The following is a 12,166-nucleotide window of genomic DNA, read 5'->3' as shown; positions in this document are numbered from 1 at the left end:
GTATAGAATATTGAGTAATAGACACTTGCAAATTTTGAGATGTCATATTTCAGATGTACAGTTTTCATTGAAAAAAAGAAAGAGTCTGCTTTTAACATGAGGATGATACTCAAAAATAATTCTGTGGCAGATTTGAAGCTGCTAGAAAATGAAGGTGGTGTCTATATTCAGAAATTGTTGGGGCTGGGGATATGGCCTAGTGGCAAGAGTACTTGCCTCATATACATGAGGCCCTGGGTTCGATTCCTCAGCACCACATATACAGAAAATGGCCAGAAGTGGCGCTGTGGCTCAAGTGGCAGAGTGCTAGCCTTGAGCAAAATAGAAGCCAGGGACAGTGATCAGGCCCTGAGTTCACGGCCCAGGACTGGCCAAAAAAAAAAAAAGAAATTGTTGGTAACTTACCCTAAATTTCTTGCCACCATCTTTAGAAAGTGAAAGATTCAAAGATTTTACGAAGGCCAAATTATCCTGTTTAGTGAGTTTTTTAATGAGGGCCTCTGTAATATATCGGACCCCTACATAAGATTCAGCTCCTGAAATTACAGAAACAAGTCATCATCAGTAGAGGGACACAAAAATATTCCACAAACTGAATCATTTTCATGCTACATAAGAAAAAAATTAATTCATGCAAACCTAAATAATCAAATAGTTCTAACCACAAAGACTAATATTTTAAATCTATATCATTTCTTCTCTTTTTTTGTTGGCAGTACTGGAATTTAAACTCATGGCCTTGCACTTGCTAGACAGACACACTAGAGTCACACCTCCAGCCCATTTTATATCATTTCTTAATAATAATAGTGCTGTACACTGCATATGTTGGCTATGCACCAAGCTCTGCTAAATGTTTCACTTTTAAACTGATTATACAGTAACCTTTTTTGATACAAATTATTAATATTCTCATTTATTAAAAAATTGTTTGTTCAAGGGGCTGGGAATATGGCCTAGTGGCAAGAGTGCTTGCCTTCTACATATGAAGCTCTGGGTTCGATTCCCCAGCACCACATATATGGAAAACGGCCAGAAGGGGCGCTGTGGCTCAGGTGGCAGAGTGCTAGCCTTGAGCAGGAAGAAGCCAGGGACAGTGCTTAAGCCCTGAGTCCAAGGCCCAGGACTGGCCAAAAAAAAAACAAAACACAATTGTTTGTTCAAAGTCTTGCAACCAGTAAGGTGCAAACCCAAAATTTAAACCAATACAGAAGAGACTAAATTCAAGTTTGTTTCTAAGTAATATTTTCAAGTTATTATTTCAAATATTATTTAGGGTTTGTTTTTTGGTGCTGGTCCTAGAGCTTGACAGGACCTGGGTGCTGTCCCTGAGTTTTTTTGCTCAAGGCTAACACTCTGCCACTTGAGCCATAGCTCCATTTCTGGCTCTTTTTTTTTTTTGCCAGTCCTGGGCCTTGGACTCAGGGCCTGAGCACTGTCCCTGGCTTCTCTTTGTTCAAGGCTGGCACTCTGCCACTTGAGCCACAGCACCACTTCTGGCCTTTTCTATATATGTGGTGCTGGGGAAGCAAACCCAGGGCTTCATGTATATGAGTCAAGCACTCTTGCCACTAAGCCATATTCCCAGCCCCATTTCTGGTTTTTTTTTTTTTTTTTTTTTTGGCCAGTCCTGGGCCTTGGACTCAGGGCCTGAGCACTGTCCCTGGCTTCTTCCCGCTCAAGGCTAGCACTCTGCCACTTGAGCCACAGCGCCGCTTCTGGCCGTTTTCTGTATATGTGGTGCTGGGGAATCGAACCTAGGGCCTCCTGTATCCGAGGCAGGCACTCTTGCCACTAGGCTATATCCCCAGCCCCCATTTCTGGTTTTTTGATGGTTAACTTTCCTGCCTAGGCTGGTTTCAAACTATAATCCTCATATTTCAGCCTTCTGAGTAGATAGAATCACAAGCATGAGCCACTGGTGCCGACTTGTGCATTTTTTAATGCCTGTCTAAAGTTCAGAAACACTGAAATTCTTTAAAAATCCTATTAAGATTTTACCATAATAAACTATAAATTTGTTCTTTTAACAAAACATTCTTTATAAAGATAGAATACTAAGAGATAATAGTACATCTTATTTTATAGCCCTCCTAGATACTGCTATCAAACATTGTTTAAGTCATATTACATTTTGCATTACATGCAAGTAATTATAAAAAAGAAAATTGTCTCTTTGCACTAACTTTATGAGTCAGACAAAGACTTAATCTTGAGCCGAAGTCCAGTCTGTAGACTAAAAGTTTCCTTTGAGAGTTTTTAAGCAGAGGCATTTTTGAACAGACTTCAAAACAGAATGCTTTAAAGAAAATAAAGTAAAAACGCTCTTGGAACATAGACATGTTTTCTTAAGTAGAAACCAGCTCACTAACAAGCAAGCACTTGGTTTAAGAATAAGCAGACTGGCATAGCCCAAGTGTGACTACCATTTTATGATGGAACTTTTACAGAGTGCACTATACTCTGAAGTTAAGTGATATAACCCCCTACTCAAGAGGATGACAAATTTAACTTAAAGCCTTCTCTTTGTACAGGAAATATAACTTCCTCTTTCTAGAAACTCCCCTCCCCTAATCCTTTTAGTTCTGGCAATGAAAACAGCCGCCAGCTCAAGCTAGTTCAGGATACGTCTTATATTTGGACCAAAAATATAATCACAGTGTTCTCATCTCTACTTATGCACGTGGTCAGACAAATTCTTATATTAAAAGGATACCTTTATGATCCTGGCAGTCCGATAGCACACTTTTTTCACCTAAAAATTCAACTTCCTCACACGACTTCCCTCCAGAACGAACAGGCAGAGTCTCAGACCCAATTAAAGGTGAAAGTGACCTAGATCTCATACTGGACAGAAGCGATGATGGAGCAGGAGACTGAGAAAATGGAGGGTCTTTTGCTTTGGAGGGTCTTTTTTGAGGACCTTTCTTCATTGTAAAAGTAGTCAGGTAACCATCAAAACCTGGAAGAGTTTTCAGTATATTCAATAAGTTAATTTTTCTATAGCTGTCAAAATTATTATCTTCAGAGCTGTTAAGACTAAAGGTATAACCTAAGAATCTGTAAATATTCTAAACGGATAGAGCAAACACTATTTCAAAATATTGCTGATCATTTTCTTTTTTTTTTGGCCAGTCCTGGGCCTTGGACTCAGGGCCTGAGCACTGTCCCTGGCTTCTTCCCGCTCAAGGCTAGCACTCTGCCACTTGAGCCACAGCGCCGCTTCTGGCCATTTTCTGTATATGTGGTGCTGGGGAATCGAACCTAGGGCCTCGTGTATCCGAGGCAGGCACTCTTGCCACTAGGCTATATCCCCAGCCCCTGCTGATCATTTTCTTATAGAGCAAAGAGACCTCCAAGAAAGCATACTATGTTTCTTGGAAGTCTCCAGGGAGAAGTGTTTCTTGACATTTCTTTTAAGTTTAATATACTGAACTAGTCACAAAGCCTCTTCTACACACATAAATGGTCCAGGCTCAAGAAACTGGGAATATGTGGTAACCAGCAGTCTTTAACACTGATGGGGTCTTCCTCCTTCCATGCCTGTTCTTCGGACATCACATTCTCTTAGTGCCCACTTGTCTTACTAGCCATGCCATAGATGCCTCTGCTGGCTAAAATTTCCCTATTTACTCTAATTCAAATGTCAGTACTCCTGAAAACTTTCTTGTAATTCCTCTTTAATCTCATTTTGTTCAACCTAAGCACATCCATGACTCCCATTGCTGCACATCCATGACTCCCATTGCTGATATTCATATGTTCAATCTGACCTGTCTCTGAGTTCTTCCCAACTGGTTGTTATTTCATTGGCATCATACACATAACATTCTAATCTCAATCCAAACAATTTGCCACTTATGGATTCCTTCCTCACTCCCTCCTGTTCTGTTCCCCTGCAATGCTCCTTAACCAGTGGTCACAGAAACAAGCCAGAAACCTGAATGGCACCCTTGGTCCCTCTCTCTTCCCTATTTACACACCTAATCAATCATAAATTCTACAATTCAAGTTCCTAAATATCTCTATTTCTGTCGCTCTCTTTTCTTGTCTACTAAATCCTGGTCTAATTACTAAAAGCTTCTAATTTATCTATCTACAAGCTCTTTTATCTTCCCCCTTTCATCACTACATGGTAGGCAGAGAGCCAGAATGGTCTATTTAATAAGATATCCTATAGGCTAGATACTTCAGTCAAGTGAGCTTTTCAGTCAATGTTTGAGAATGGCTGATAATACTTCAGACACTACAGCCTTGAAGGTAGTAAAATAGCAATTTTAAGTTAAAAGTTGAAATGTAGTTTGACTCTAGGATATACAAAGGCCAAACAATGGCAAACAGAAGATAGCTGAGAGGTATAGCTAGAATGAATGAAGGAGCAAAAGAAGCAAAAAACAAGCATAAGCCCTAGAGACACATTTTATTTTATTGCCAGTCCAGGAGCTTGAACTCAGGGCCTGAGCACTGTCCCTGGCTTCTTTTTTGCTCAAGGCTAGCACTCTATCACTTGAGCCACAGCTCTACTTCTGGCCTTTTCTATATATGTGGTGCTGAGGAATCGAACCCAGGGCTTCATGTATACGAGGCAAGCACTCTTGCCATTAGGCCATATTCCCAGTCCTACAGACACATTTTAAAGGCCCAAAAGATGGTCAACAGAGCAACTAGAAAGCCACAGAAATGCTGTGACAATCCAATTCCTTCATATAACCAGGTGATAAAATTCCAGACACCCACAGACCCAAATACTTGCCCTGATCAAACAACCCCACCCATCACAGCCAGTAAGGGGTCAAATTCTATCTCTAGTTAACCTTTCCTAATTCCCAGCTTTCTATCTTCCTCCCTGATCTCCAGTGTGGCAGATCTTAATACCTCCAAATCTTCTATATCTACTTACAGACTACCCTTGTATAACCTCATATCCCCGCCATACTTCCTTCATAGTCCTTTAATCCTATCTCAGTACTTGTCCTGATTCTTCATTTCATAACCTCTGTTTACTTAAAAATTCCTACCCTTGGGCTGGGAATGTGGCCTAGTGGTAGTCCTGTCTTTAAATCCATTCCCATTTAAATTTATCTAACCAACACATTCTAACTAAAGCCATCTCATCTTCCTGTGCTGGCTAAGTTGGCCTCTTTTCCCACCCCTCTCATTCTGATTGCCAAGTTTTCATACAGTTTTTGTTCCAGTTCCCTTTTACCATAGTAGTCATTCCCATTTCTCTGATTCTTCCTAGTTAACACCTCTGTATCAGCCCTATCTCCCCAAATTGCTTCCTCTCTGCAAATATTTGATATTCTGATCCATTCCAACATTCTGACCTACTCAAATTACCACTACTTAACGCTAACCCATTCCTTTTCATCCCAACCACAATGACTAATTACCTTTCCATTGGAACACACCAGTCCCTATGTCCTTCTCTACCAATCCTAAATTCCCTCTCCCATCTCACTCATTGTACTGAGATTCCCAACACCCAAACTTTCTTTCCATTATCTAATTTTATTGAGCAACTTTTATGTACCAAGACTTGTGTTAGACTCTAAGAATACGGGGTTTCTACAGTCAAGAGTTACACTAGGATACCTCTCTATTCAACATGGTCCCTGAACCAAGTGGACCTCCTCTATGAAACTTTTATACACTTGGAATGAAATAACTCTTTGCAAAATTACCAAGTTTTTTCTTCTAGCCTATAACCTATCAGAGAGCAGGTTGGTTGTCTAAGGTTCGCAGGAAACCCGCCACATGGTGCAGGCAGAGAAGTGCATGGGGGCGGGGGGAGCAAACTGCCACCCCACACATGATGGAGGCATGGGGAGACAGGGGAAGGCAGAAGAGAAAAAGAAGGAAAGAGAGCAAGAGAGAAAAGGAGAGTGGAGACTGTGTTGAGTCGGATTATATAGGAAAAGGTGGGAGATATGGCCAGGTGGAATGGATCTGGCCTCAGAGGAGTAGGAGGTAACTGCCTCCAGGTGTGCCAGTTACCTAGGTAACTCAGGTACTGGGCCCAGACTTAAAACAGATGGGGGGGGCATCTACATGAGCCCTCCCAGGGGTGGATGTTACTGTCTGTATGTGTAGTTCTGCAGACAATAAACTGTGTTAAAGAACCGTGTTAAATATTACCAGTTTGTGTGTGTGTGCCAGAACTGGGGGCTTGAACCTGGGAGGCCTTCGCGCTCTCCCACAGCTTTCTCAAGTGGTGGGCTGGGCTCTACCACTTGAGCCACACCCCCAGTTCCCACACTGCCCAAAGCTCAGTCTTCAGGGACACACCATATAAGAGCAGAATCACATGCAAGTGGCGGTGCATCACCAGCAATCAAGAGCTTGGGGTCCTGGAATTGCACACTTGGGAGTTCAAATTCTATTTTTTCACCCACTGTGTGGCTTCAGACACGCTACCTCACTTTCCCGGTGCTCCGTGTAATCATAATTAAAACGCTCTGCTAACCCCTCACCTAACTGTCGCCTCTCTCCCTGCCTGTCTTCCCTTGGGTACCACTCCCGGGGTTCCCCGAGCTTCGTTATCCCTGTCACTCTCGTATCTGGCACGGGGCACACACGTCCCCCCCCCCCCCCCAGGCCTCCTCCGTGCCACCCCCCTGTCAATCCACACACCCCCGCCCCCTTGTCAACCTCGACGCGTCCCCACACCGGGAAGCTACGAGCGGCCCCCCACCCCCGGCCTCCCCGTCCCACCCGTGCAGATCCCTCCCAGCGCGCCCACCGGCCCTCGCCATCCCGGCCCGGGCCCTCCCCGCCACCCAGTTCCCACCCCGCCCGCCCCGTCAGGCCTGCCCGCCTTCTCGGCGCACGCCTCCGCTCCTCAACCGGCCCTGACGCCCGAGGACAGGCCCGCCCAAGCCGGGCACTCACCGCCGGAGGACCGAGCAGGGCAGCCCCGCGGGGCACAGCGAAGGGCACGGAGCGGCGCGGGCGCTTCCCCTCATCTCCTCAGACACCGGGCCGCGCAGCGGCCATTTTGTTGTGTTGTGCCGGTTGCCGAGAAGCCCCGCGTGGTGGGCGTGACCTGATGCGACCACGCCCCTCTAGGCCACACCTCCGTCCGGGCAGTGGGCGTGGCGTGGGGGGGTTCCCGCCGAGTTTGCCGCCTCGGGGCGCGGCGCGGGGAGCGCGCGGGAGCCTTCGGCTCCCCGCCCCCCCGCTTCCGGTTTGGCGCCTTCGCCCGGGGTCCTGCGGCTCCCAGCGTCGCGGTCGCGGTCGCGGTGCGGGGGCGGGGGCGGGGGTGGGTGGGGGGGAGTGGGGTGCGCGCGTCTCCTCAGGTCTCCTCCCTGAGGCGGACCCGGCCAGCACCGGCTGTGGGACCGGCCTTCCCTACTTAAGTTTTGTTGTGTTTGTGCCAGCGCTGGGACTTGAACTCAGGGCCCCGGGCGCTTTCCTAATTTGTCTTTTTTTTTTTTTATGTCTTTTTCACTAGGACTAGCGCTCTAACGCTTGAGCCACAGCTCCACATTTCAATGGAGGTTAAGAGTCTCCAGGACTTTCCTGGGCTGGCTTCGAACCTCTACCCTCAGATCTCAGCCTCCGGAATGGCTGGGATTCCAGGTGTGAGCCGCCGGTGCCTAGCGTACTTGGGATACTGTACATCACTGTCCTCGAGTCTTTACATTTTCACTTCTCTTTTACTGGCCATCCCTTTTGTTTTCTCCCCCCCCCCCCCTTTCTTTTGTTAGCCATGGTGCTTGAACCCAGGGCCCAGGCCATGTCTCTGAGCTTTTGTGCTCAAAGCTAGCGCTCCACCACTTTGAGCCACCTTCCCACTGGGGCTGACTTAGATCTACGATCCTCCTATCTCAGCCCCCTGAGTAGCTAGGATTACTGGTGTGAGCCACCACGCCCAGCTTGCTGGCTATTTCTGAGACAAATTCTCTTCCTTAGCCAGATGTGGCTGAACCCCAGGATGGACAGCTCGGTCTCCACCAGCTGTCCTAGGTACCCAGGAGCCTCAGGTTGAGGATGTTGTTCAGGGTGATACAAGGGAGCTATACGCGAGAAGCATTTGCAGAGACCACTAGGGGAACTTCCCCCAGGTGCCCGCTGTGCTTTACCTGGGCAAATTCATCAGTTCTTGAAAGAAAATTTAGCAGTCTGTGCAGGATGCTGGGATCTGCGGGTGCTCCTTCATTCCAGCCCCTCACTTCCATCGGAAGCCAAACTGTCAAATAGCAGTTCGCATTGCAAAGCTACAGTGAATCTCCCATATGACTGACAGTCCATATTGGGCAATATTAGAGATCAGAGCAACTTCCACATATTGTTTGCTTATGTTAAGCTTTGAGCTTTTTTTTTTCAGCTCTGAATTCCTACAACCTCACATCTAATGTTAAAGCCCGTGTGAATTATTGTTTTGAATTTCTATAAAAAGGAAAGTCTTTTCAGAAAATGCCTGCTAATATAGATTAAAATAAACAAGTTAGGAGCTCATCATTTTGTAACTTTTTACAAACATTTTTCCCTTTATTGTCAAAGTGAAGTAACTCATATAGAGCTAGAGATCTTGAAAATGTTCTAAGCCTTACCAGGCCTTTTGTGTGTATGTGCGTGTGTGTATGTGTGTGCTGGTTATTTGTGAGATAACTTACTTCCTCCTGGGTGTGTACTTTAGCTGAGATATGCACGCTGTCACACCCAGCTCTTCCCTGGAGATGGAGTTTTGTAGACTCCTCTTCTGGGTTGGCCAGGAACTGTGATCCTCCCTATGTCAGCCAGCCATGAAGTAGGATAACATATTTTTAATTCAGACATGTCAACATGTATTAAAACATGCCATCTAATGTTATTGGGGAAAGGGCATATTCATTTGACCTCAAAGTATTAGTCTGGATCACATACTAATTGCTATTAGCGTGAAAAAAAAAAGATTTTAAGGGGCTGGGAATATGACCTAGTGGTAGAGTGCTTGCCTCCTATACATGAAGCCGTGGGTTCAATTCCTTAGCACCACATATATAGAAAGAAGCCAGAAGTGGCGCTGTGGCTCAAGTGGTAGAGTGCTAGCCTTGAACAAAAAGAAGCCAGGGACAGTGCTCAGGCCCTGAGTTCAAGCCCAAGGACTGGCAAAAAAAAAAAAAAAGATTTTTAAAATGAGAACTGAATGGAAAGGATAACTAAAATCACTTTTAATTCCCAAATTCTATCCTAGTGAGAGTATAGATACCATCACAGGAAATATTACGAAAGGAAATTTGTTAGAGACGAGTTTCGGAAAATGTGTGTGTCTTTACAAGTGAATAAAGACTGAAAAAGATACTATCCACAGTGGAAATCTACTGTGATTGAAGAGAGAAACAGGTAAAAATCTTACTATCCACCTGCCTTATAGTACAAGGGCATCTTAGGGGCACCCCACATTCAATGTTGTAAGCCTCGCCAGAAAGGAAACCTACCATGTGGTTCAGGTGTGAGGGGAAACAAACTGCCAGCCCACACAGGATGAAGGTGTGGGGAAACAGATGGGAAGGAAGAAGAGAAAAAGAGATAAGAGCAGGAGAGAGTAAGAGAGAAAAGGAAAAAGTGGAGACTGCTTTGGGCTGGATTATATAGGGAAAGGGGGGAGATATGGCCAGGTGGATTGGATGTGACCTCAGAGAAGGAGGAGGTAACTGCTTCCAGGTGTGCCAGTTACCTAGGTAACTCAGGTACTGGGCACAGACTTAAAACAGGTGGGGGCATCTGCATGGAGCCCTCTCGGGGGTGGACCTTACATTCCAGACTTTTAATAATTATGAAAAAGGGCACTGACTCTCTGGCTAATTCCTGCCTTGCAAGAGGTGTCAACATTAGAGGTAAAAGGCGGAGATATGGCCTCTCTAGGAAAAGGCAAGCAGCAGCTAGCCCTTGGTGGTCCTTGAATGAAGCCTGGAAAAAGTCTCATGAGGCAGGGCCTGTAACTTATTAGGAATTGACCACAAATACTTATCAGAGTGATTTCTCTGAAACTTCCCGCTTTTTTGTTTGGCTTGTGGAATAGATCAAACCCAGAATGGTTAGCCTTTGAGAAAGAGAACCTGGGGGGGGGGGGGTCCCTGGAACCCAGCCTGCATCACACTCTTGAGGGCACAATCCAAAAGGTTGGGCCATTAAGACTGATTTTCTAGCCAAGGAGGTGTTTTGACTTTATGGGAGTAGTCTGGTGAGGACACAGGAGTCTATAAGGACGTCGATGGGGATCCACAAGGACATAGAGTCAAATTCTCGATTCAGACATCCCTGAAATGAAAACAACCTGGCCAAAAAGGCATAAGGGGTCCCTCAGTGTGGTCAGACAGAGGACCTGTAGATGGGAGTCACTCACAAGACTTAGAGAGGAGATGGTATGGTGGATGTGTAGGCCACAATGGTAAAGGGGGGAAGTCTGAAGTGACTTTCATCCGGCAGTTTGGCAGTTTTTGGCAGTTTGGTTGGAGGAGGGGCAGTCAAGGAGGCGTATTAACCCTCAAAAGAGAAAAGGGAAGAGAGGGTCCAGCAACTCCTGAATGTCCCCTCCTGAGTCAAAGCACCAGATGTAAGGTTTGCAGGAAAGGAAATCTGTCACATGGTTCAGGTAGAAAGGAGATTATTGGGGGGGAGGGGGAGCAAACTGCCAAGTCCACACAAGATGGAGGCTTGGGGAGACAGAGAGGAAGGAAGAAGGGAAAAAGAGAAAAAAGCAAGAGAGTAAGAAAAAAGGAAAGAGAGGGGGGACTCACATTGAGCTGGATTATATAGGGAAGGCAGGAGATTTGGCCAGGTGGATTGGATGTGACCTCAGAGAAGGAGGTGGGGTAACTGCCGGCAGGTGTGCCAGTTACCTGGGTAACTCAGGTACTGGGCACAGACTTAAACAGGTGGGGGGCATCTGCATGGAGCCCTCCCAGAGGTGGACCTTTCAAATGTGTTCAAAGTAAACATATCATCTCTGTCCTTCAAAATAAAGCTGGTCCTCCCACCTCCTACATGCTGCATCTCATTAGAAATCATCTGTTACTGATTCAGGCATGAGGCTTCTTGACCCTTCTCTCTTATTATTCACACCGTCTTTCCCTTCAAAATAGAACCACTCCTCTTCACTGCCTCTTTCTCATTCTTCCATGTTTTACAAAACATGCAGTCTTCATTTTCTTACATTTTAGCCATCTCCAATCTGCTTTGTCCCTACTGTTATACTAAAACTCCCATCAAGATGATCAGTGACCTTTCTGGTGTCAAAATCAATGGGCAAAAAACAATAAGTTAAGATTCTGGTCAAAACCAAAAATGTTTATAAGCAGAGTATTTGTATACCTGGAAAGCTAAATTCTGCAGAAACATTCATACTTTCTTTAATCCAACATTTATAATACCCTCTACCAAACTCTTTCCTAGAGCTGGACCTGCAGAATTGATGGGTTTGACTACCCTGCTCTCACAAGAACAGTGTTCTCAAGAGTAAGACAGAGAAGTTAGCAGGCAGAATAAAAGTTTTGCATTTACTTAGCATTACTAGAATGCCTGTGATATGCCAGGCAGGCATAGTGCTAAGTGCCTTTGCCCCAACATACATAAAATTCACTTATTTTAAGTGTACAATTATCCAATAATTTTTAGTAAAACCTACAATATTGTACAACCACCACCATAACCTGTCCCCTCATGTTCATTTATATTTAATCTCCATTTTCCCTCCTAACCCCACTCAGCTTCTATCAACATTTCATATATAGATATAGATACATGAATTTACCTTTTGTGAACTTTTATTCAATATGGTTCAAATTGATTCCAGATTTTGTAAGGATGGCAAACTCTAGAAATGTGGGCCAGGCTAAATAAGTAAAAGGAAGACAAATCTCTCAGAGACTAGAAATGGGAATCCTAGAGAGAGGTGTAGCTGTGAGAAAATTGTCATGGGATGAGCTGTGGTGGAGAAATGAACAACTGTTAAACCTTGACACAACAGGGATGTATTTGCAGAAATGCCTTGCCATCAATCTGTTTCTGTCTTCTAATTTCTTACTGGTGTCCCCAACATGTTGTACAAAATTAGGAACAGAAGAGCTAGAGAGTCTATGTTCCCTAAAGAGACACCTTCCTGGGTGCACCTTTGGTTAAAGATAGATAGGTAATACAGACAGTATAATATATTACATATTCTATGTAATATGTATACTAT

At 45.0% G+C, this 12,166-nt stretch overlaps 1 protein-coding gene across 9 annotated transcripts in view; it reads right to left on the bottom strand.

The window, feature by feature from the left end:
- The window catches only part of Cntrl (centriolin), a 90,380-nt gene extending 83,360 nt beyond the window's left edge, over positions 1-7,020 (bottom strand). For 8 of the 9 annotated variants that reach the window (XR_007210279.1, XM_048340806.1, XM_048340832.1 and 5 more), the window contains exons 1-3: positions 6,892-7,020; positions 2,717-2,962; positions 406-536 (exon numbers count right to left, since the gene is read on the bottom strand). Coding sequence is in view for 8 of the 9 variants with exons in the window: in XM_048340806.1 (XP_048196763.1) it covers positions 406-536; positions 2,717-2,933 (348 nt within the window). In the remaining variant the exon portion in view is untranslated. The remainder of the gene's footprint in view (positions 1-405; positions 537-2,716; positions 2,963-6,891) is intronic. The other variant, XM_048340823.1, reaches the window with a different exon arrangement.
- Positions 7,021-12,166: the final 5,146 nt, after the last annotated feature.

This window comes from Perognathus longimembris, chromosome 1, assembly GCF_023159225.1.
Source record: "Perognathus longimembris pacificus isolate PPM17 chromosome 1, ASM2315922v1, whole genome shotgun sequence".
NCBI classification, from domain to species: domain Eukaryota; kingdom Metazoa; phylum Chordata; class Mammalia; order Rodentia; family Heteromyidae; genus Perognathus; species Perognathus longimembris.
Note: the sequence above shows the minus strand (reverse complement) of the source record. Positions and strands in the feature narration are given on the sequence as shown.